The sequence below is a fragment of the Seriola lalandi genome, unplaced genomic scaffold, assembly GCF_002814215.2.
Source record: "Seriola lalandi dorsalis isolate HSWRI2012SDOR001 ecotype SW California unplaced genomic scaffold, Sedor1 jcf7180002054889, whole genome shotgun sequence".
Taxonomy (NCBI): Eukaryota; Metazoa; Chordata; class Actinopteri; order Carangiformes; family Carangidae; genus Seriola; species Seriola lalandi.
In genome coordinates this window covers 1,026,388-1,049,825 of record NW_019525441.1, presented here as the reverse complement: position 1 = coordinate 1,049,825, position 23,438 = coordinate 1,026,388, and the positions used below count along the sequence as shown (strand labels likewise).

General features: G+C 38.5%; 2 protein-coding genes across 2 annotated transcripts in view; one reads left to right on the top strand and one right to left on the bottom strand.

Moving 5' to 3' along the window:
• The window catches only part of LOC111671929 (protein O-mannosyl-transferase TMTC2-like), a 55,981-nt gene extending 41,450 nt beyond the window's left edge, over positions 1–14,531 (top strand). Inside the window, exons 6-12 of the mRNA XM_023429179.2 lie at positions 411–595; positions 838–916; positions 2,011–2,132; positions 4,802–4,883; positions 6,743–6,857; positions 8,991–9,054; positions 12,646–14,531. Coding sequence (XP_023284947.1) covers positions 411–595; positions 838–916; positions 2,011–2,132; positions 4,802–4,883; positions 6,743–6,857; positions 8,991–9,054; positions 12,646–12,849 — 851 coding nt within the window. The 3' untranslated portion in view covers positions 12,850–14,531. The remainder of the gene's footprint in view (positions 1–410; positions 596–837; positions 917–2,010; positions 2,133–4,801; positions 4,884–6,742; positions 6,858–8,990; positions 9,055–12,645) is intronic.
• A 4,932-nt stretch (positions 14,532–19,463) lies between these two features.
• Positions 19,464–23,438, bottom strand: part of parp11 (poly(ADP-ribose) polymerase family member 11) — a 12,046-nt gene continuing 8,071 nt past the window's right edge. Inside the window, exons 5-7 of the mRNA XM_023429147.2 lie at positions 20,458–20,591; positions 20,216–20,367; positions 19,464–20,089 (exon numbers count right to left, since the gene is read on the bottom strand). Of these exons, the coding sequence (XP_023284915.1) occupies positions 19,794–20,089; positions 20,216–20,367; positions 20,458–20,591 (582 nt within the window). The 3' untranslated portion in view covers positions 19,464–19,793. The remainder of the gene's footprint in view (positions 20,090–20,215; positions 20,368–20,457; positions 20,592–23,438) is intronic.

Here is a 23,438-nt window from a genome sequence, read left to right as displayed (position 1 = left end):
TCTTACTTACTTTTCTAGTGGTAATTTTAACTGCCTTTGCCCTTTTGTCTTCTTCCTTTTGGCTATATTATTGCATGTCCATCTTCCCCAACTATCCACTGTATAAAGACCTTTCCCTGTTCTTAAATACTCAATTAAACATTTTTATTGATATATCATATATTGATATTTATCAATAAGTTTGAGTTGTGCATGAAACAGCATTCTTGTGTTAGTAAACTGACCATAATTCAATAAAAAAAAAAAACCTTTAAAGCCTCATAAAGCTAGATTTAGTTGGTGTCTGGTGTCAGTGAATGTGCAAGCAACAGCAGGTTCTAATGTGCTTGTGTCTTTGTTTTGAATGTTTTTTTTTACCCATCATGTTTTACCATCATCTCTCTCTCTCTCTCTCTCTCTCTCCGTCAAAGCGGCCTACTTGAACACAGGAATCATCCTGATGAACCAGGGCAACCTGGAAGAGGCCAAACGCACCTTCCTTACTTGTGCCGACATTCCTGATGAGAACTTGAAGGACCCCCACGCCCACAAGAGCTCCGTCACCAGCTGCCTGTACAACCTAGGAAAACTGCTCCATGAACAGGGCCAGCAGGAGGTTAGTGTTTGTAGTTCGCAGGACCAGCAGCTGAAATGAAAGTGTCAGACTGGGAACAAAATACTCCATGATTTAACCACTTATCTCTGATGTCAGACTAAAACCTCTGTGATTTAGGTCTGAGAGCGCAACTGTGTAAATAGTGAGGCTTATTTTGCACAAAATAAAATTCAAAGCCTGCATTATGCTGACACTAAACCAAAACTGGACCTGCTAAGTTCACCGTTTTTCCCCTACTGCAGGAGGCCCTGTCTGTTTATAAGGAAGCGGTGCAGAAAATGCCCAGACAGTTTGCACCACACAGCCTTTTCAACATGATGGGTAAGTCACTGTCAGAGCCTGTTTCACCCTGAATCTGTTTGTTTGAAATACCCCTGCTGCAATTGTACGATTCAAAATTCACTACCTTGTTGATACCTGCTTTGAAATGTTAATTTGATGCATTTTGATGAGGTGACACGACCACATGGTGCATGTAATTAAATTTGCATCAGCTGTGAGCGTTGTGCTTTTATAACAACAGTGTGGTCCTGGGTCAAGTTTGGCCTGAGCTTCAGTGATGAATCTTACATGTTTGTTTCCATTTCAGATGTTGCTCTTCCACTTTATCTGAGCTTTGAATTGAATTAAACAAATTGACATGAACTCGCTGCCAAAAAAAACCTTCAGAGGACTTGAACCACCTGTTGGATTTCAGCACCGAGGCTCAGAAATGTGTGGACAGACTTTGTGTCCTCTTGAGGAGAATTGAAGCTAATCCATGTAATAAATCACATCCCTCTCTTTGTTATTGTAACGCTAATTACATTATTGGAAGCTCATCCTGACGGCATAGTTGAGATTGCAGGGAGATGTCTGCATGGACTCCTCGGACAAGCCGAAGGAGAAGAGGAAGTGTGTTTTGTCAGATGGAGGGAGGGGTTGAAGGAGGGCAGTGTTTATATCAGAGTGATGTCCAGGGGGATATTTGTTAAAGCTTGTGTCGTTTTTACCCCAGGGGCTAACAGCGTGTCGTTAGATCAAACAAAATCTCACAGGGTTTCAAACACAACAATTGTTCTTTCAGAGAAAACGGTGTTTGGGGTTTATTCAGCATGTGAGGAATGCAGAGTTCAAGGCACTTTATCTGTCCTGCACCTGTTAGAAAACACACTGTTAATAATAACTATTTGTCCGTGCACCAGGGAAGGGAGAGTCAAATAAGAAAATCAAATATTTTAACATGAATAAACGTTTTTTATTAATTAAAAGATAAGAAAAAATTATGTCAGTGAGCAGTATGCCGATAATAAAATGCATAAAGAAAAAACAGCCATAGTTCACAATTCTAAACAGGATATTGCAAATTTAGTCTTTTGGTTTTTTAATCATTATTACAAGAAAAAAAAAAAAATCTGATGTGCGATCTGTTTCAGGAGAGGCCTACATGAGGCTGAACAGGCTGGAGGAAGCAGGCCACTGGTACAGAGAGTCCCTCAGGGCCAAGCCTGACCACATCCCTGCCCACCTCACTTATGGCAAACTCCTGTCCATCATAGTAAGTCCAATTACACACACACACACACACACACACACACACACACACACACACACACACACACACACACACACACAGAGAGGAAGAAGCATGAAACAAGACCGAGCATTGTCTTATTAACGATTGCCGTGGTTAACTACCTGGTGGAGTGTAATTAAAGGGGGCCTGAAGTGGCAGAGTGGAGTGATGAATAATGCATATTGAGTGACTTATGGGACATTGCAGCAAGGTGAAGCAATCCTATCGATTCCCCAGCGGAGCCTGAAGACCTGCGATAATTGTTATGAGGTGTGAGCTTCTGACTCTGAAAGGTGCATGCTAAACAAACGCCCCTCTCCCCGGATCAGACGTCAAGCAGGAACTCTGCTGCATTCATGAATAAAGTGTTTGACCTCTAGCACCACTAGTCGAATAGATGAGAGGAGGATCACTCTGTGTGAAATGAGAAATTAAGACAGAAATGTTGCATTAAACACCTCTTGGGTGACCTTGGATCGACCCTGATCCAGGACTGACGCCAAACAGCTAGAAAGGAGCTTCATAAATTCATGTCTGATGTCTGAAGGTCGCGGTCATGGGGAGTTTTGTCTGGTGTAGATGAAAGCTATCTCTCTGCGATTGGATGAGTTCCAGGTTATGTGTGTGTTTTTCTGTCCCTCACTGTGTCTGTATATGTATATATGTGTGAGTGTCAGAGAACATCAAGGGCACACAAGTTTGCCCAACTTCTCCCAAATGTTCTTTCTTCTTTTTTTTTCTGCAGGAAAAACTCACACTTCCTGTCCACCCACCGCCTCTCCCTTTCCATAAAAACAAAAACACATTTATGTGACAGCAGATGTGTTCACAGCTGAGTCAAGTTTAGATGTGGGAGCTGAACCGGGTGCCCTTTTGCAACCTCTCTAGAGATGTTTGACCCCTTTGCTTCCACAGCCTCGGGTACTGAGGGGAAGACGCAACCAACCTGCTGCGCTGTCCTGTGACACACTCGCAGCTGCAACCTTCATGGGCTTTAAACCTTAGTTCTGATCATTTCCCGTCTTTGTTGAAAGATTTGAAGATATACATAGCACACACACACACACACACACACACACAAGCCTAAAGCACAGGCTCAGATTAGAGTCGCCCAGTGTGGCTGGACATCTGCTGTGCTCCCTCAGGCTCGGGGCTCCAGATCCATGCAGGGCCCTGACTCACAGAGAGGCCCCCCTCCACTACTACAGGGCTTAAGGAACAGGAGATTGGATGGACCCTGGACAATGGGCCAGTGGACAGACTTATAATGCAATTACTCTGCTTCCTTATTGAATAACTCCATCAGCTACGTTTTTGGCTGTCCTGCCGAAGTCAATCAACAGCACAGGCATGGGGAGGAAAGGTCAAACTGAAGTCTTGTACTGTGGTTCACCCCAACATGTGCTGTAGTGCTGTTTGGCCAGTCAACAGTAAGCTGATTTATGCGTTTAACCTCAGCTTTGTATCTAGATACACTCAGCACTAATGCTAATCGCTGCCTCTCATTGTGGAGGACTGCTTAGTAATTCAAAAACAGAAGACTACATAGGGCTTTAAAAAACGGAATCTGACTTTTCATGAGTCTATTAAATGAGGATTGCACCAGCCGAACTGGACTGAGCAACTCTACTCTCAGTTCTGATGGATAGCCGGGGAAAAGGTTTAATTGAATGTAAAGAGAAAAGAGCCAAAGAAAATGTGAAATAAGCCATACAGGCCCAATATTCCCTCATTCATTTAGAGCGATTGTGGGCACGGGAAAAAGGTAATCAAGCAAACCTAATATGCCCAGTCCTCTCATTTCTTGTTGCATGGCAAGTCCAATATGGCAATGTGGAAGCAATCAGTGCTGAAGCATGAAAGAAAAGAGGTGGAGAAAACTGAGCCTCATGCATAGAAGCAATATCTTGCTCAGGTTGGTTGCAGGTGCGCGCGCGCGCACACACACACACACACACACACACACACACACACACACACACACACCTACACCTTAGAGGTTTTTCTTTAAAGGACAGGCATGGGAGGAGGGTACTGTTTTCTTTATGAGCATCAGGTTCCTGCTGAGACTTAACAGCAGGGTTACCATGCCTCAACTGATGCATGTCGGTGCACAATTCATAGCAGATACAGTAAAATATCAGGTGTCGCAAGATGCTCAGCTTTACAGTATCCAGCCATACAATATGTTCTTCTTATGTTATACAGTATAATTTCCAGTATTATTTCATAGTCACACTTGGCTCAGGAGTTTACTACTACAACTATACATATACATATACTTGCAGAAACGGTCCTGAATCTAAGAAACACTTTAACGCCTGAGAATTAGGTGCAAAGTTGTTTATTGAGAGCAGTCCTGGTGCACACCTGGACACCACATCCCTTTTGGTCCAAGGTTGGTGGAGGTCTCGACTTGAGGTCTTACACCACCTCTTTAGCCCTACTCGGTGTTGGCCTTCCCCTCCTTGTCATCCAAGCATCTGGTTCTGAGTTGTGATGGGTGCTTTGAATCTGGTATATCTCTACTGTGCATGGATTGAGTGTTCAAGAAAAATGTGTAGGTCAAAAAAGTGCCATGTGTCATCTCTAAAAATCTTCTCACAAAAGTGAAATATCAGGTGTAAACAGTGATTTCTTTTTTCAATCAGGGGCAGAAGACAGAAGCAGAGAAGTACTTTCTGAGAGCTGTTCAACTAGACCCGACAAAAGGAAACTGCTACATGCACTACGGTAAGAAGAGATTATAGACATTGTAAACCTTTTTTAACAAAGCCCGTGTGAAAATGAACATTCAAATCTGAAAAATATGGACGTCTCTATCCTCAGTAATGTCTCATGTGCTTTACAGAGCAATGAAAATTTAATTTAAAGTCATTCAATATATGTATTATGTAAACCTGTCACTGCTTTTTATCACGTTTCCTAAAAAAAATGATTTTGGAAATGCCCTGTCATTTAATTTACTGTTGGTATCGGTGCTGGGAGTGTCGGAGCTGTCTCACGCTTTGCAGATGGCGGCAGACACACGTACAAACAGGCATGTATGCTATGTTTATCTGAGTGAGGAGGCAGGATCAGGATACACTGTTTACCATTCGTAACACATGATACCACGTTCCTCCTGCGCCGTTGTTAATTCTGCGTTTCATATCATTGAGGAGGAACAGGCTTCTTGCCACTCCATGTCGCTATCTCCAGGATATTCATAGGAAATGAAATCTGTCCTCTCTTGCTGAAAGCACTATTGTGCGTTGTCCCTTTCTCTTCTTCCTTATCTCTCTCCATTCCTCCTGGTGCTTTCTCTGCGCTCATATCTTGGGTTTGGAGTTTAGTTTTCTCCCTGGCGAGGGGTGCCTTGCTGTTTTTGGACCGAGCTGTTTCCCCTTCTTACGGTCTCTCCCTCTCTCTGCCTATCTGACTATTTTCTGTTTTTCTGTGTTATCTTGTAGCTTCTTGCTATAGGTGATGTTTATTTGGTCTGGTCCTCTCCTTTTATCGCAAATCTGGCTGCTTTAGCTACACTAGGTTCACTGGATGAGCTCCAGGTGTGAGTGTGTAAAGAGCGATGATATCTGTCCACATTACAACACAGCGGATGCGCACACAAAGAGGTACACATGAGATCGTGCAAGGAAGTGAGGACACTGAGGGTGATAGCTGAGGCAAGGCCCCCTTTCCTGCCATTGTTCACAGTAACACATTTTGATGCAAACTGTCCCTCATACGACCCGGTTCTGAATAGTCGGCTTTGGCTGCACCCAGTCAAAAGCTTTCAGTATAAGAAAGCCAACGGACACACACCTCAGTGGAGCCTCCCCACATTCCCCTCATCCCACATTCAGTAACATCTGCGGCCGGGCTCGCCTGTTAATTTATAGCCACTGCGGCAAGCACTCGTGGGTGCCACACCAGGTGGCCAGACTCCCACAGGAAAACACATGAAAATACCTCCGTCTCCTCTGTGATCGCAGCCGCTGCCCAACAAAACAACAATCCTTCGCTCTCTGACTGTCTCACTTCTCCCTCGCTTTCTCTGCCTCCTTTTTTGCATTTCCTGTGGTGCTCGTCCCTTTCACCACTTCCATTAATCTTCCTTTGTTTTCCTGTCATCCATCTTTGCCTGTCGTTGCTTTTGTTCCCTTGAATACCACTTCTGTCAGTTTGTTATAACACAAGTCTAAAACTAATATGTTTAATATTTTTTATGAATCTTTTTCTTAGCACAAAAAAGCAAACAAAACACCTCTATTTATAAGGAACTAAGACTGTGAGTCTATGGCCATGCTAGCACCTCTATCTTTGAACTAAATGCTAATATCCGCATGCTAATATTCTCACAATGTCAATGCTAACATGCTGATTTTCAGGAAGCATAGTATTTACCATCTTAGTTTAGTGTGTTAGTATGTTGCTAAAGCTAATGTTGAGATATTTCAGTCTGGACTAAAGTGGTGGACTGACTAACAAACCAACAGGCTAACAGACTACCAGCCCTAAAACCATGTAACTAGCATGGCTAAAAAACAAACAAACTACTAAACAGAACTTCTACTGCACCCTGGTAACATGCACACTTCCTGTTTCTCCAGGTCAGTTTCTGCTGGAGCAGTCTCGTCTTGGCGAGGCTGCAGAGATGGCAGAGAGAGCTGCGGAGCTGGACAGCTCAGAGTTTGATGTGGTCTTCAGTGCCGCTCACATGCTAAGGTTGGCTAAACCGCTGACATACAACAACACCGCTTACAAATGGAGTTTCCCTACTTGAAAAAGCATGCCGCGCAGAAAATTGACTGAGTGTTTACTTCAAGAAATTGTTGTGGTTCTTGAAATCCAGAGTTTGCTGCTGTGCTGCTTCACAATTTGTGGGGTTTATTCTGTACCTCTGCCATTTCATAACCATCTTTGAAATATAAATTATACTAGCATTATAAAATATAGTAAATGTCCTCTCCTTGGAAATAGCTGCCATAAAAGCTAATATGTATTACATATATAAACAGAAATACAGTTTCAGTCCATCATGGTGATGTTTCACTGTGGGGATTGTAAAGAAACCATAGGAGAATTTCCCCTTAAAGTTTGGCAAGCACGTGCACAGACATCTTATAAGTCTTAAAAAGTGTCAAAAGAGACTGGAAATGTCCTCCACTCCCGGCAACTGAGGGGAATATTGGAGCAATATGCCTTAATTCCTTTTTGCTCTACATATCTGGAAAAGTCATTACTGCTCTCTAGCATCCACCATGAAAGCAACACCACAGAGGATTTGTAAAAAGTTAAAAGTCTCAGGGTTTGGCTGAGGTCTGCTCTTGGAAACATTAGGAGTAAATCTAAATGACAGATTATTCCGCTGTGTTCTGGTCTGACTGCTGAGAATCTCTGTGACATGAATCCAAACGGATTAGGATTAGGGTTTAATAAATGCGACACACACCTGTCATTAACTGGATTTAAGGATAAAGCTGCTTCACTGATAATAAAGGGAGCTAGAAATCTTGGCTTCTTTTTAAGTGCAAATTTTTACATTGACTGCTCACAAACAGGATGAAAATGTAATGGGCCATGTAAATACAGTGATGGTGATGTGCTGAGTGATTCAACAATATCTATTTATTTTTTATTGCATGTTTAAGATGTTTAAGATTTCTTTTAACCTGACTTCCTGACTCTTTGTTTAGAGTTGATCAAATCTAATGTACGGAGCAGATTAACTGTTGGCTAATGTGGTGAATCGTTGCCCCAAAATGAACTGTAAACTGCATTATCAGCTATTTCACAGCTACTTACCAAAGAAATGAATCACTTGACGCTGTTTCCTAATGGTTCTGTTAGGAGCTAAAGTATTTTACAAGCTCATTTCAAAAACATTTAAACATTGCTGCAGTCAAAAAATGAGCTGTACCACCCATCGGCTACCATATTACAGTGTGTACCTGCTAGTTTATTCAGAGACTACTGAATAAGATAAGTCCATGTTTTTAGCTTTGTCTGCAGGAACAAAGAGTAAGATAATGTCATGATTAGAAATTAGACACAAATTGGCCAAAAGGATATGAAATCTGTCAAGATATTAAACGGTTTGATGTGAAACAGTTGTATGTTAATAGTAATAATAACTCTTAGAATTTGATTTCATTAGCTAGTCAATAAATATGCAATAAAAATGATATCATGATTTAAAGAAAATAATCTATCACTATCCATGCATCATGGTGTGTAAAGTATAATTATTTTGGACATGAATATGCCTTCTAGGATTACTCTTGCACATTTTGAATCTTGTTGATTGTTGCAGTTACCTGCTAAATAAGATACTAATTTTTTATATTATGTTTAGCTATATTATGTTATGTAATCTGTTATTTAAAGAGTTAGTCCCATTGATATTGACAAACACACAGAAATGCAAAGCAGACAAGAGAGATGGTTTCACGTGAAAGAAAATGTGGCAGTGTGAAGTAGTCAGGCAGTTCTTTTTTTCAGTAGAGCCACCTTCACATACAAGACACACTGGTGAGTCAGAAATTTATCTCCTGTGATAAAGCCTAATGCACTGTAGGGAAGAGGCTTTAAATGAAAACAATATGCTTTATACAACTTTGGTTAACATGCAGTGAATCTGACTATTCCAATGAAAATGAACAGTAACATCACCAATTAACACAGTTAGTGAACGGCTAACTGTAATTAAAGTAATTCATGTGATTAGTTGTACTGTACAAAATGAATGAGTACAATTATCAGTCGTTTTTAGTAGTGCAGTATTATTCATATAAATTGAGTTATTACGTGCAGATTTTTTACTCTCCCTGCCTGCCCTCTGTTCTTCTGTCTCTTCAGGCAGGCCAGTCTAAATGAGGCAGCAGAGAAGCAGTATGAGCGAGCAGCCAGCCTCAGACCAGATGTAAGTACCTGGACTGGTGAGCCTGTTAGCACTTATCATGGAAATGCACACACACACACGCACACACATACATGCACACACACACGCATGCATGCACGCACACACACACACACGCACGCATGTACGCACGCACGCCTTCACTGTAAATTCCATTTACAACATACTATGTATTACCCATCATTTTGACATTATGTTATAGTGCTGTTGTTCCTGGCGAACAGTGATAGAGCTGAACTGAATATAAAATGGAAACTGTGCATAGTTCACGGCTGTGAACCGGTGCCTCGATGTGCTTATGCAAACACCAACATCCCAAAGAGAAATGTGGTTACTGTCACACATTCGGCTTCAGAGTACACACTTGATCATCACAGTGTAGTTAAACAGACAGAGCCTTATGCGATACCATGTCAACACATGCGGTTGAGGAAGTTGGGGGGCTATTATGTCCTGTTTCTGCCTTGTATGAATCAGTCACTTGAAAGAAAAAGGGTGCGTGGACCGGTCTGGGAGCGGCTAATTTAGAGTCATAGAAACCCCTGTGTTTTCAGACAAGACTGAGAAGGAGCTTCCTGCACTCATTTGTCATGTTAATCTGCCTAGTGACGGTCTGCTCTGTGATTTATGTTGCCAGTTCAGTCAGGAGAGAGAATTAGACTTTCATCTTCATGCCCTTCACTGGGGTAACCAGTGTTATATTGCCACCCCCTGTATAGCAGCGTTTCCAAACTTTTTTTTTTTTTTTTTTTGTCTGACGTAACCCCACAGCCATCCTGTCAGATGAACTCAAGCACCCCTTCACAGCCCTCATCTTCCAATGTGTTCTTTTCAAATTTATTCTAAACTGGATGTTATTTAACACTATTAAAGTTTATGAATTAAGAAATGATCTTAAGGATTATTTCAATCATTTATCCATTACTTTGCTAGCTAGCTTTAACAGTTTATCCTTCCTTTCTAGTTTGCTAACTAGCTTTCACACACTCTCAATGCTACACACTGTGTTCTGGCATTTATTTCAATTTTCTTCAAATTAGTGGAGCTATTCTACAATTTCTCCACGTACCCCCAACTACACTGCGAGTATCCCCCTGGGGATAAATGCTGGTTGGGATCACTGCTTTATAGTATCTGGCTCTTTTTAGATAAGGTCTGCCTGTCTGTTCATATCCCATTTAAGCCTTAAAAGAGTAAAACATAGAGGAGAAGAATGCTGGTTGTCCATTTTAATTTGGAAAGCTCTGTGTTTATATTTACTTCTGTGAAAAATAAGGTACCTCAAAGTCACAGTCATTATAATTCCGTCTGGAAGGCTTCATGTGCACATTCAGACACTCTGAAGGTTTCTCTTGTCATTTGTAACAAGTAAAGCGCCTCTTGTCTTTGACATTTTCCCTGCACACGTCTGCTTAGTGAATGACAGTCTCTCAAATATCAACTTAATCCAGCAGCTTTCAGGTCATGAAAGATTCAGCGCTGGCTCTACGTGCTGAGAAAGGCAATAATCTTGTGCCTCCAGAGGAAGGTGCCAGGGAGTTTTTCATTTTACACAGACTGAAACACTTTATTGACAGCACTCGGAGCTTCATCCCACATATAACTGTGTTGTCTGAGCAGAAGAGGCAAAGTGGAAAATGAGCAGTTGGTATTCAGCATGTTGGTCATGATGAGCTCACATTGGAATAACAGTTTTGTTTTTTAGTTTAAAGTTATTAATGCTAAATATTTTAGTCTTGGTTGATTAAGCAACACCTGTGGTTACCGTGGTAACAGCAAGTGTGGTTTAATACAATAGCAAAACAGTAGAAGAGCAAACGGGTGTGTCTCTGTTTACAAAGCAGAAAAAAAAAACACACTTTAATGAAGTCAGTCAAAAGTAATTGCAAATGAGATCTGGAGTCATGCAGCACACGACGGCAACAAGCAGGGCATGGTAAACTTGGTTCCCGCGCTGAGGAGTGTGCAGGTGTGCAGACTGTCACCTGCAGCTCATCATCTAACAATCAGTTGAAAGCTTTTAATTTGAAGCAGCAGCAGTAACTTGGCACAGTGTCAAGAGAGAAAGCAATAAACAAAATAATTCTGGATTATATACGGACTCCACCACTAACAATGATAACTACAATACAGGGAGGTAATTCCAGAATGTAAATACATGACCATTATTACTACCAATATTTTTATTCTAACTTAAGCTGGTGTGTTTATGGTCCACACTGGCTCATAGGGCAGGGTGCATCTCAAAAGCTGAAGATCAGAGGCAGATCTTATCATAAAAACACTAAATAATACATAGAAATACTGTATATCCAACTCACTGAAGGTCAAGAGCTTACATCTGTTTCATCTCTGCGAACAAGCCCGACCCAACCTCAGAAGTAATCTCAGTCAGAAGAGACACACGGAAAAAAAAAAGAATTACTGACTTATGCTGGCTGCCTTCTTATATACACAGAACACATGTAAACATGTCTCCATTTTTAATGTCCCCTGATCCCTTCTGGTGTGATTTAGTCCAGATTGTGTATTGTGTCTCACTCAGTTGTTTAGAATGACAAAGGGACCTTCATTTATCTGGCTTAGTATGTCTCTGCTGCTAACAAAGCTCCTCAGTGGTTAAAAAAAAAAAAAAAATCAGAGCAAGGTTTTGAAGTGCTTTGAAATGAAACTGCTTAATACATTCATTTGTTGCACTAGGTGAGGAAAAAAAATGAAAAAGGAATGATAGTACTGTGCAGCAGCTCCTCCCACTGTAAAACTGCATTAATTCATTAATTTTCCAGCATCTTTTGCTGGAAATCTTCCATCTCCAAATGCATTCATTTGTCACATTAGATGAAAAAAAAAACAAACTCTCACCCTCACGGCTTGTCTTTTAACACTGCTTAAGAAGTCGAATGTAGACGAGTGTAACATCAGGGTTAAGAAGAGACGAACACTTGTGATGGTGAAGACAAAATCTGTGAATTAGTTGCCAAGTTGCTAAGCATATGTCATGCAATGAGGACGCAGGGCTGGGAACAAGGCCAGGTCTTGGGGATGAGATGCAGATGACTTTTAGGATGACATTTGGGTGTGTTTGTTATGTCTTGCTGGGAGTCGTGTGTATGACCTGGATTTGATAGCTGGTAAAGTATTCAGGACCAGATGGTATTTTGTTAAATAGAACCCCAGAAACACAACTCTAAATGGGTTTGTTCATTCATATGATAAAAAATACTTAACACTCGCCCACACACAACCTGTAGCTACCTCTTTGTTCACTGCGGCAATGTCAAAGGATGTACTTTGTCTTTGGCCATGCCTGCTACTGTACTATGAGATTTCATTGGGGCAAAAATTGATGCATATTTGATTCTCTTAATCATAGGAAACATGGAGACTTAGCTAAAATGCATTAATGTCTCACATTACTGTGTTCAATGTCGAACTGAGAAGGGCAAGTTTAAAATAGTTCCCGAATGGATGAATTCAAGGTCAACACAGTTGCCACAAGTGATCCTGATACTCAACACCTCACATCTCTATAATTATAGCATTATGCACCACTCAGTCTCCTTTTCTACTGTTTGACCCTTTGCCCTCTCGTAGTACCCAGCTGCTCTGATGAACCTTGGTGCCATCCTCCACCTGAATGGGAAACTTCCCGAAGCGGAGGCCAACTACCTGCGTGCACTCCAGCTCAAACCAGATGATGTCATTACCCAGTCCAACCTGCGCAAGCTTTGGAACATCATGGAGAGGCAGGGACTCAGGACTAAGCATGGGCTTGGGACGCACAAGAGCGACCTTTGAACAGAGAGAGTCGCTGCACTGTTCCCTCAGTGGTGATGAAGCGTCCTGCAGAGAATGAAGCAGGAAAGAGCTGGAAGCTAAAAGCTCTCTGTACAAGACAGGAAAGACAACTCCTTTCGAGTTTGTGGCCTGTGATGCTTGTGGAAGACAGTTTGAGGCTCGGCACGTTTGGGATTGAAGGGGCAGGTTCAGCCAAACAATGCGTCACCATTGGTACTATACGATGGCTCAAACTACTAAAACTAATGTCATCTTTTGTATAGCATTTTATCATGTGATGCTCAGTTAAATTATACAGTGAAGTCAAAGGCAAGTAACTGCAACGTCCAAAAAAAATACGTTGAGATTGAAGATCTTAAATATGAGCTATGATGGAAATCTTGGGTTTTAGAGCACTTAATCTGAATGAGGATGTAGCAAAAGTATTTAAATTATTTCTGCTGAATGGGTTTTGAAGTTGTCAACACTGACGAGAACTCCTCCGATTTTACACATCAGTCTGTTTGCAGGTCTTGGGCAGAACTGCTGCATATGTGAAAAGAGTTGTGTAAAGTCTTCTGTGGCTCCAGACAGAGCTCTGCAAAAACCTCAAGTGATGTCACTTCAATCAGCATCAGTTGGGTTTGAAGATGACAAAAAAATCTGGGGAGGTTAGAAAGAGCTTACCAGACCTCTGCAGCCCGCTCCTCATCTCTGCTTGAGGTTCACAGCTCAAGGCTACATTAGCCACTGCGAGCATAAAACACATGAATATCCCACCGAACGGTTGGTGGTCGAGTTGTATTACTGGTGATGTAGACACCAGGTTTTTACAAGGAAGAAAGGAAGAACTTCTTTTGCTGAACTGTTGATTGCAAAATCGGTGGAGTCCTCTTTTAAAAAGAAAAAATAAAATAAAATCCCTGATTAATTTCTGTCAGGGTGATCTAGCCTTGAGCCTTTACTCTTAACATAGTAAATACTTAGCATTAAAGGCATGCCAGTGCTGAGACATCTTCAGGTACTACCCTCTAACACAGTGCTCTATAGTACATTTCTCCCACCAAGTACCAAGAACAGGTTAAATCGTAACGTGTATCCAGTCACATTCTGTTGTGTGAGTCACTGAAGATGGTTTGCACCAGGTGCATTTTAGACGCTTGTGACCGTAAAGATGTAAACAGATCATAAGAAAACTCCTCAGCGGTGCCAAAGCTTGTACTGAGTCTTTACGCCTCTCGTGCCAAGCAAGAAGTGTTGTCACTTATGTGTTGTGTTTCTTGTGTCAAATGAAGATGTTTCATTTCATGTGATCAAATGATCAAATTTAATTTATTAATACGTTTAAAAAAATGTTATTTTATGTGAAAAAGCCAACACTGTGCCGTTTCACTGTCATATTAGCCCACCCACTCTTGTTCCTCCAAATAGATAGGCTAAAATAGGCAACATGACAATGACATTAAAAATGTTTTTTATTATATGTGTTGTTATTTTTTTCTCTCTGCTCAGGGACATCAGGTTGTGATTCCTGTCACATAAAGGGTTTTGTGACACAGAGAGAGCTTCTTAAAATGATATTAGATGTTTTTGATGATTGTGATGTTTGGTTAAATTATAGAAAATGTGTAGCTGAAAATGTGTTGTGTTTTGTAAAGAAAAGTGAAACTTTTTCCATAATAAAAACATGATTTTTGCTCTCAGCTGTGTGATGCGTCCAGAGTGATGTCATCCAATATCAACCAGCCCATGGATATATATGTATATAATGTATATATGTGAATACAGTGTATGTACAGACTTGACATTTGGCTGTGATCCAGTCACTCCATTGATTGAGGAGTGACAGGGTGAACCCCGTGGCTTAGTCTGAGTCTGTCTCTCTCCCTCATTTCCTGTCATCTCTCCTCTGTCTGTAAATGCCCAAAAGATACTTGGGGAGTGATGGTAATACCAAATAATACAAAGGTATGGCATAGAGTCTCCATGCGTCACGGGAAAATATGGGGACTGTATGGAAGCAAAAATGTCTCACCAGATTTTGACATTTGAAATCGTGTGAATTTGACTGAATTCAACTCTTAAAATTTTCAATGACTCATTTCACTGTTATTTTTAAATATTCACAAACTCAGAGTGAAAAAAATTCATCAATTCAACATGTCACATGACCAGTGGAGTCTAACTTGATTGGCTGGTTTGATTTGAGACAGAATCATTGCTTATCCTTGGTATCCCAGATGTTGAATCTGATTTTTTTACTCGACTTTTGGGATCTGATTTTGGCCTATCGAATTTGAACAACTTGAATATGTATAATTCACATTCACATTAAATTTATGAACATTAAAAAAAAACAGTGAAATGATAATTATTGAAGATTTCAAGAGTTTAATTCAGAGTCAAAAAATGTCACAGGCTTTTAAATGCAAAAATCTGGTGAGACAGATTTGCTTCCATAGACTGTGTTCAAGAGAGTAGATGTTTACATGCCTAAGAGGTAATATAAACTAACTTTGCAGCCCTAATAGCTTACAGGACACAAACTTGAGCTTAAACCTAAATATGAACTCAGGATATTAATGCTAGAACAAGTGGCAAATTTGTAGAGGAGCAGGTTCTCAGGATCTAAGTACGGCTGAGGTCCCACACTGCCTGCACGTGATTTGTACAGATGTGACAAACAGCTGATATGAATGGCAAACAGAGTTACTAGGAGCAGGGCAAGGTACAGTACTATTTATAGTGCTATTTGCAGGCAATCTGGGATATAAAACACCATAGCAACAGGAGCAGCATGAAGTTAAATTTGGCATAAAATTAGTGCAATAGAGCAGGAAGAGCATGATTGACTGCTTTGGATATGTAGTATGTTGCAGTGAGAATAGTGTCATGTGTGTACTGTAGCAGCAGTCTAGTTGATTTCCTGATCTGAGATTACCAAATATATTTTTTTCGTGTGTCAAATGTTAAACATGTTTATAAAGGAACCAATTTCTTTCCAGTCCTGTTACCTAGTCTTGGTTTCATTTGGGGGCATCTGTGTCAGATACTGAACGTAACAGAATAGCAGGCCTATCTCTCGCCCTCTCTCTCTATGTGACACACACGCACTCAGTTTTCTGGGAGGATCCACTAATTAGACTTGGTCGATTCACAAACTCAACATGTTGACATCATCTGATCAAGCAGAGATCAAAGAGTTTCTAATGACACGCCAGACTTTGAGCACACCAGGCCGGGAATATTTAAGAAGATATCAAACTTGACTCACTTACTGACTTGCAAGAACTCCAAGTCCCAGTTTCAAACATTTCAAAGTTTGTGGTGGAGCTTGGCATATGTCCGCAAAGGCATATTTTGTTATGTAATGATAATAACAACTCTGTCTCAAAAAAATGTGTTTGTTATGCATAGAAAGAAGCGTACTTTGAGACACCATCTGCAAGTCTCATCACAAATCTGTCCATCTCACCCATAGGACCAATTCAAATATCTCAAGTAGTTTACTGAGAAATGATGGCCTGGCTCTGGAAAACAGTTCCATCGACAAAAACTCCAATATCATGCCAATAAAAAAGCCACATACACAGAATGTGCACTGGGCTATTTAATGTTGCACTCTATGTGAGTTTGTGCAAATCATTTTGATTTTCTTAGCTTTAATACAATGAAGTATGATATAATGATAAAAAAAATATGCATCAAAATATTGCATCTTTTTTCCTGGTGGAAATTTCGCTGGAATAATAAATAATATAATATTTAACTTAATTACAAAAATTATTACCTCCTTTCATAATTAAAAAAAACATATTATAATAAACTAAAATTCATAAAACCTGGATTATAACATTTCTGAAAGGAATTCTACAACCACAGTTTTACAACTATTGTCTATTGTTGGAGAAAAAGACACAGAGCCTCTATAGTCATACACACGACCCCATCTTTCCTCTGTATTTCCCAGGTCACATTAGCTTGACACCCAATAAGGAAACACTTTGATAACCTTCTTCTTCTTGCCAGGGAGTGGTGCCCAGGGGTAAACAGCCTGCAGGATCCTCTGTTCCAGAAAACTAATGAAATCAGTCGTATTCTTGTTACTCAACCTTACACCCAACTTAACTGTAAAGTGCCTCTGTCATTCAGGAGATCAAAGTTTGTCGCACGTGGCCACATCTGTGAATGGGCGTTCCATATCCGGCAGAAATGACCTCTAATGGTGGGAGCAACACCTGCACCTAACATGGTAAAGTAAAATACTAAAACTAGACTATAGGGAAGGAAGTCAGGTAGGCCCAGGACAGATGAAAGACTTCCTTTCACTACGCTGGCAAGGTAAGCATGTGGGAATAGGGGAACCATATGGCTGGTGCCTTAAGTCTTGGTGTTTTAGCAAAGTGAAGTTCAAGGACATTAGATGTGGTTTAAATGAACAGCTGGGCACCAAACAATCACCTCTGAACTGATGGTTGTAGGCTTCCGTCAGATGTAGTGAAGTTCACATTTAGATACTTTTCCCACATGCAGTCGATCACTCACCCTATGGATCATACAACTGGGTATGAAACAAAAACAAGAAAAACAGGCTATCAATAGTTCAACATGCTATTAAAGTGCATCAAGTGAAATAGTAATAATGGTCATAAACTATACAAATGTTCTGCAATGCCAAGGTGAAACATTAACTTTGGTAAGCGACTGAAAGCTGTAGCATTTAGCGCTGCCTCAATTATGTGAAGTCCTTAAATAGTTATCACCAAAGGTGTCAGCTTTTATTTGAGCTTTTAAAATAGTAATTATGTGGCATCTGAAATGGCTTTTTCATTCAGAAGATGGACATGAAAGACAGTGAAGATTTTAGAATAACCACTGGTGGCAGAATTGTTCTGATCTTCTTCTTCAGTAAAAGTACCAGTGCAACAATGTAAAAATGCTACATGCTATACATTAAAAGTAAAAGTACAGAAGTATCATCAAAATCTAGTAAAAGTGAAAAGGAGTCTGAAGTAAAATAGCCCCTGTGACTGATATATTGTTATATATGAAATTATTGTTAATACTGATGCATCAACACATGAAAAGCATTTTACTGAGCTAGTTTTAACTTCTTTATGTACAGTTGAATGGTTTAGTCCTGTGGTTCACAACCAGCCCCTCCAAAGTATAACAAATTAAATCTGATTAATGGTGTTGAAAAGAAGAAAATACAAGGTTCTACCGCACAAATCTGTTTTAATTTCCTTGAACTTTTTTGTCATCTTGTTTTGTGAAATATTGCATACTTTTACCTCTTTGAGCCTCAAACTGAAATGTGAATTAAACCATCATGAGAAGTTTAGTGGGGAAATGTCTCTTTGGTGGAACTCCTCGGACATCTGCTTTTTTGTGAGGGGTCACAAGCCAGAAAGGTTGGGACCCACTGGTTTAATCTTTATTTAATCTTCTTTGTTACAATGCAAAATCTTAATGAAGTGGAGTAGAAGTATAAAGTAGCATGAAATCAAATTACTCAAGTAAAGTACAAGTACCTCAAAACAGCAATAAAGTGCTTGAATAAATGAGCTAATAATTATGATGCCAGCATGGAGTTGGACTGCTAGCCCCCTGAAAATATTTTGATGAGTTGCTGACTCACTCTGAAGGAGTTTTGTGTAGGAATAATGGCAAAAATGTGCCATTAGAAACCACTGCACTTAATGTGAACCAGCCAATGCTGGTCTGTGCCAAGAGAACAACCGCTTTTTCTAAAATGTTCCCTTTGTCAACAGTGACCCCTGCTGACCATTTCACTCAAGTACAGTTAACGCCATTCCATTCCTGTTAACGGGGAGTGACCAAAACACATAACCCTTTGAGTGTATTTGTAAAAATATTATGTTCAATTGCTTAATATCTTAATAAGTGTTGTGTTTTCTCTGACATTGCTGGATATAACGGTTGTGTTCAAAACTCCAGCAACACTTAGTATAAAAGACACATCCCAGCCAGTTACGTCAATGCAGTGATAATTTGTGAAGGGAAAACCTGTGGCTTGATGTCACTAATTGGGCTGTGGTGAAAATGTACACCCACAGAGAACAACAAATGTTCTAGCTTGTGTGAATCACGTTTCAATTGTACCTGCAGCAAGTGCTCCTAAATAGTTTAGAGGTCAACAATTAAAGTTAAACCACAGTGGAAAACTTTAAGTTTGACTGTAATTTGAGCTGGTCACATCATGAATGAAGTATATAGTATGAAGTATAATGTTGCCATAGATTCAGTGAGTTACACTGATAGCTACAAATTGAGCCCTGTTTTTATTCTTTGTTTGTTTACATTTTGAAAAATTAAGAACATTGTATTAAATATTAAAAATTCCTTTTTGCTCTGTACCTTTGGATATACTGAAAACTGTTGCTGAATTACTTTGGTACAGACAAAACCTTCTCAGGCCAGAACTCATGTCCCATTAGTCTACACTATCTCATAATTAAAGTATGTGATAGTAAGTCTCCAAAATTGTTTATCTTTTGTAAATGTAATGTGGTTCTGTAATTTTATGCCCTTTTATCCACAGTAACAATATAGACGTAGAAAAATTGGAGTAGGAATAAACACATGTAGACGTTGGTTTGCTTTCTAACTAATTTATTGAATTCTTCTGTTTTGAGAGCAAATATAAATATGCTTGATAAGGTCTTAAATCTTGTAAACAAATGTAGAAAAAGTTAGCTGATCATAATGCATTAAAAACAGTCCTAGTAACATTTGTAGCACTACTTCCTTTTTTAAAATAGTGAAATGTATGTCATTGATTGTTTTTAGAAATCTTCTCCGATATAATGGTTTTATTTTTTTTTGTAATGGAGTAAAAATGCAGCAAAAACTTCTTCCATCAGGAGTTGCTGGTAAAATTTTCAACCAGACTGAGGTAAACATGTTGGTTTTGCACAGATCCTCATGATCCTGTCCTGACTTCATCTGTACTGAATCAAATACTCAGGATATATTTGATTTGAATCAAAAATAACAAAAATATTTGGATGCTTTTTAACATCCACACAGCTGTCGTGAGAGTTTTCAGGACTTCCATCATCAGGTTTTCGGAAATCAGATTGTCCAACAATTGATTTTCCGATCATCACCCGAGCCAAAAATACTATTTTAGTGTCTCTGGGTACACTTCCAGTTCCTCCGACATACAGTGGCAATGGATCCGTGCTGCTCTTGCTGTATTTATCTGCATATGTTGCATGTTTTGCAAAATATACTCCTAAATAAAAACAAGGAAAGTCAGATCAGCTGAGGGAATTCTGGTGAGACCAACTTAAATAATCATTTATATTGTATATTCTGTTTATTGTTGCACAGACAGTTGTTACTGAATAATTAAATCTACCTTTGCCATATACGTTGCCATGTTGTCCAGCTAGCCGTACATCAAAGTTATACTTGCAAATGCTGTCGACATTTTTGATATCAGTCCCATGAAAGAGTCTCCGCTCTTGAATTTCTTTGACACCTTGAATACTCATTAACTGTTTCTTTTTGCTTTGACACAAACAAAGAAAAATACCATTTTAGTGACAAAAGAGGGGAATGATGAAAGGAATGGAGAGGTCATGTTAAAGACCTTCTTACCAACAATACATTTCCCAGAGGTCCAGATTCTGTATCCTGCTGATTGATACGATGGATCTGTCCAAAAGCCCATCTTCCCTAACATAACCTGCCACAGTGTTGTACTCAGGGGTGAGGTCATTCAAAGGGATTAACTGTAAGATAAATTAAGAATACACATTTAATAAAGTCTTCAGTTGAAAAGAACAAACATGAAAACATATATAGTTTGAATTGCAATGGCTGTGTCTAATTCTTTATGAATATGAACATACTTCTTCCTGAGAAATTGGCTTAGCTGGCTCAATGGTGATGCTAATACATCTTACAGCCTTACCTTGCCATACTATAGTATGTCGTTTTTATATCTGACTGTACTATGATGTTTTTATGTTGTTTTTGATGCCTTACTTTACTATGAAGTTTTTATGACTTTGTATGCCTTAATGTAGTATGAAAATTTAATGACTTTTTATGCCTTACTATACAATGACTTTTTATGCCTCACTATACTATGATGTTTTTATGACATTTTTATGCCTCACTATACTATGATGTTTTTATGGCTTTTTATGCCCTACTATAGACATTTTTATGAACTTTTATCCCTTACTATAGACGTTTTTATGACTTTTTTGCCATACTAAACTATGACTTTTTAAGCCTTAATATGCTATGACGTTTTTATGACTTTTTATGGCTTACTATACTATGATGTTTTTATGACTTTTTATTCCTTACTACAGACATTTTTATGACTTTTTATGCATTACTCTTCTGTGACATTTTCATGATTTACTTTACTGAGGTTTTTCTGACTTTTTATGCCTTGCTATACTATGATGTTTTTATGACTTTTTATGCCTTACTATACTATAATATTTTATACCCTACTATACGGTGACGTTTTTATGCCTTATTACACTATAACATTTTTTTCACATTTTCTACCTTGAAGTTTCTATGCCCTACTTTATTATGGTGTTTTTTCACTTTTCATGGCATACTATTGTATGCCTTTTTTTCACTTTTTAGGTCTTATTATACTATAACATCTCTTGACCTTCAATGCCTTATTATACTATGACGCTTTTTCATTTTCTTGCCATACTATACTATGTCGTTTTTTTCACTTTTTAGGCCTTTCTACATTATGATGTTTTTTGACCTTTTATGCCTTACTGCAGCATGTTTTGTATGTGACTCTTTATGCATTATTATAAGATGACGTTTTCTCACTTTTTTGCCATACTATAGTATGTTGTTTTTTCACTTTTTAGGCCTTACTATACTATGTTGTCTTTTGACTTTCGATGCCTCACTATAGTATGTCCTTTTTCAATTTTTATAACATACTATACTATGTTGTTTTTTTTCACTTTTTATGCCTTCCTATACTATGATGTTTTTTCAAGTTTTTGCCATACTATACTATGTCATTTGTTTTTCACTTTTTATGCCTTTCTACATTATTACTCTTTATGCATTATTATAAAATGACGTTTTCCCACTTTTTATGCCTTCTTATACTATGACATTTTTCCACATTTTTGCCATACTATACTATGTCATTTTTTTTTCACTTTTTAGGCCTTTCTACATTATGATGTTTTCTGATTTTTTATGCCTTACTGCAGCATGTTGTTTATATGACTCTTTATGCATTATTATACAATGACGTTTTCTCACTTTTTTTGCCATTTTATACTATGATGTTTTTTCCACTTTTTATGCCATACAATACTATGATGTTTTTTCGTTTTTCATGCAATACTATACTATGATGTTTTTCCACTTTTTATGCCTTACTATACTATGACGTGTCTATGCCCTAGTATGTTATGTAGTTTTTTCACTTTTTAGGCCTTACTATACTATGTCGTCTTTTGACTTTCGATGCCACACTATACTATACTATGTTGTTTTTTAAAATTTTTATGCCTTCCTATACTATGACGTTTTTCCACGTTTTTGCCATACTATACTATTTCATTTTTTTTCACTTTTTATGGCTTACTATATTATGATGTTTTTTGATTTTTTGTGCCTTACTGCAGCATGTTGTTTATATGACTCTTTATGCATTATTATACAATGACGTTTTCTCACTTTTTCTTGCCATTTTATACTATGATGTTTTTTCCACTTTTTATGCCTCACTATACTATGAAGTTTCTATGCCCTACTATATTATTTAGTTTTTTCGCTTTTCAGGCCTTTCTACATTATGACTCTTTATGCATTATTATACAATGCCATTTTCTCACTTTTTTTCCATCTTATACTATGACGTTTTTTTCACTTTTTATGCCATACTATACTATGACGTTTTTTTGTTTTTGCCATATTATACTATGTCATCTTTTTCACTTTTTAGGCCTTTCTACATTATTACTCTTTATGCATTATTATACAATGCCGTTTTCTCACTTTTTATGCCTTCTTATACTATGACATTTTTCCACATTTTTGCCATACTATACTATGTCATTTTTTTTTCACTTTTTAGGCCTTTCTACATTATGATGTTTTCTGATTTTTTATGCCTTACTGCAGCATGTTGTTTATATGACTCTTTATGCATTATTATACAATGACGTTTTTTTCACTTTTTTTGCCATTTTATACTATGATGTTTTTTCCACTTTTTATGCCATACATTACTATGATGTTTTTTAGTTTTTCATGCAATACTATACTATGATGTTTTTCCACTTTTTATGCCTTACTATACTATGTCGTCTTTTGACTTTCGATGCCACACTATACTATACTATGTTGTTTTTTAAAATTTTTATGCCTTCCTATACTATGACGTTTTTCCACGTTTTTGCCATACTATACTATTTCATTTTTTTCACTTTTTATGGCTTACTATATTATGATGTTTTTTGATTTTTTGTGCCTTACTGCAGCATGTTGTTTATATGACTCTTTATGCATTATTATACAATGACGTTTTCTCACTTTTTCTTGCCATTTTATACTATGATGTTTTTTCC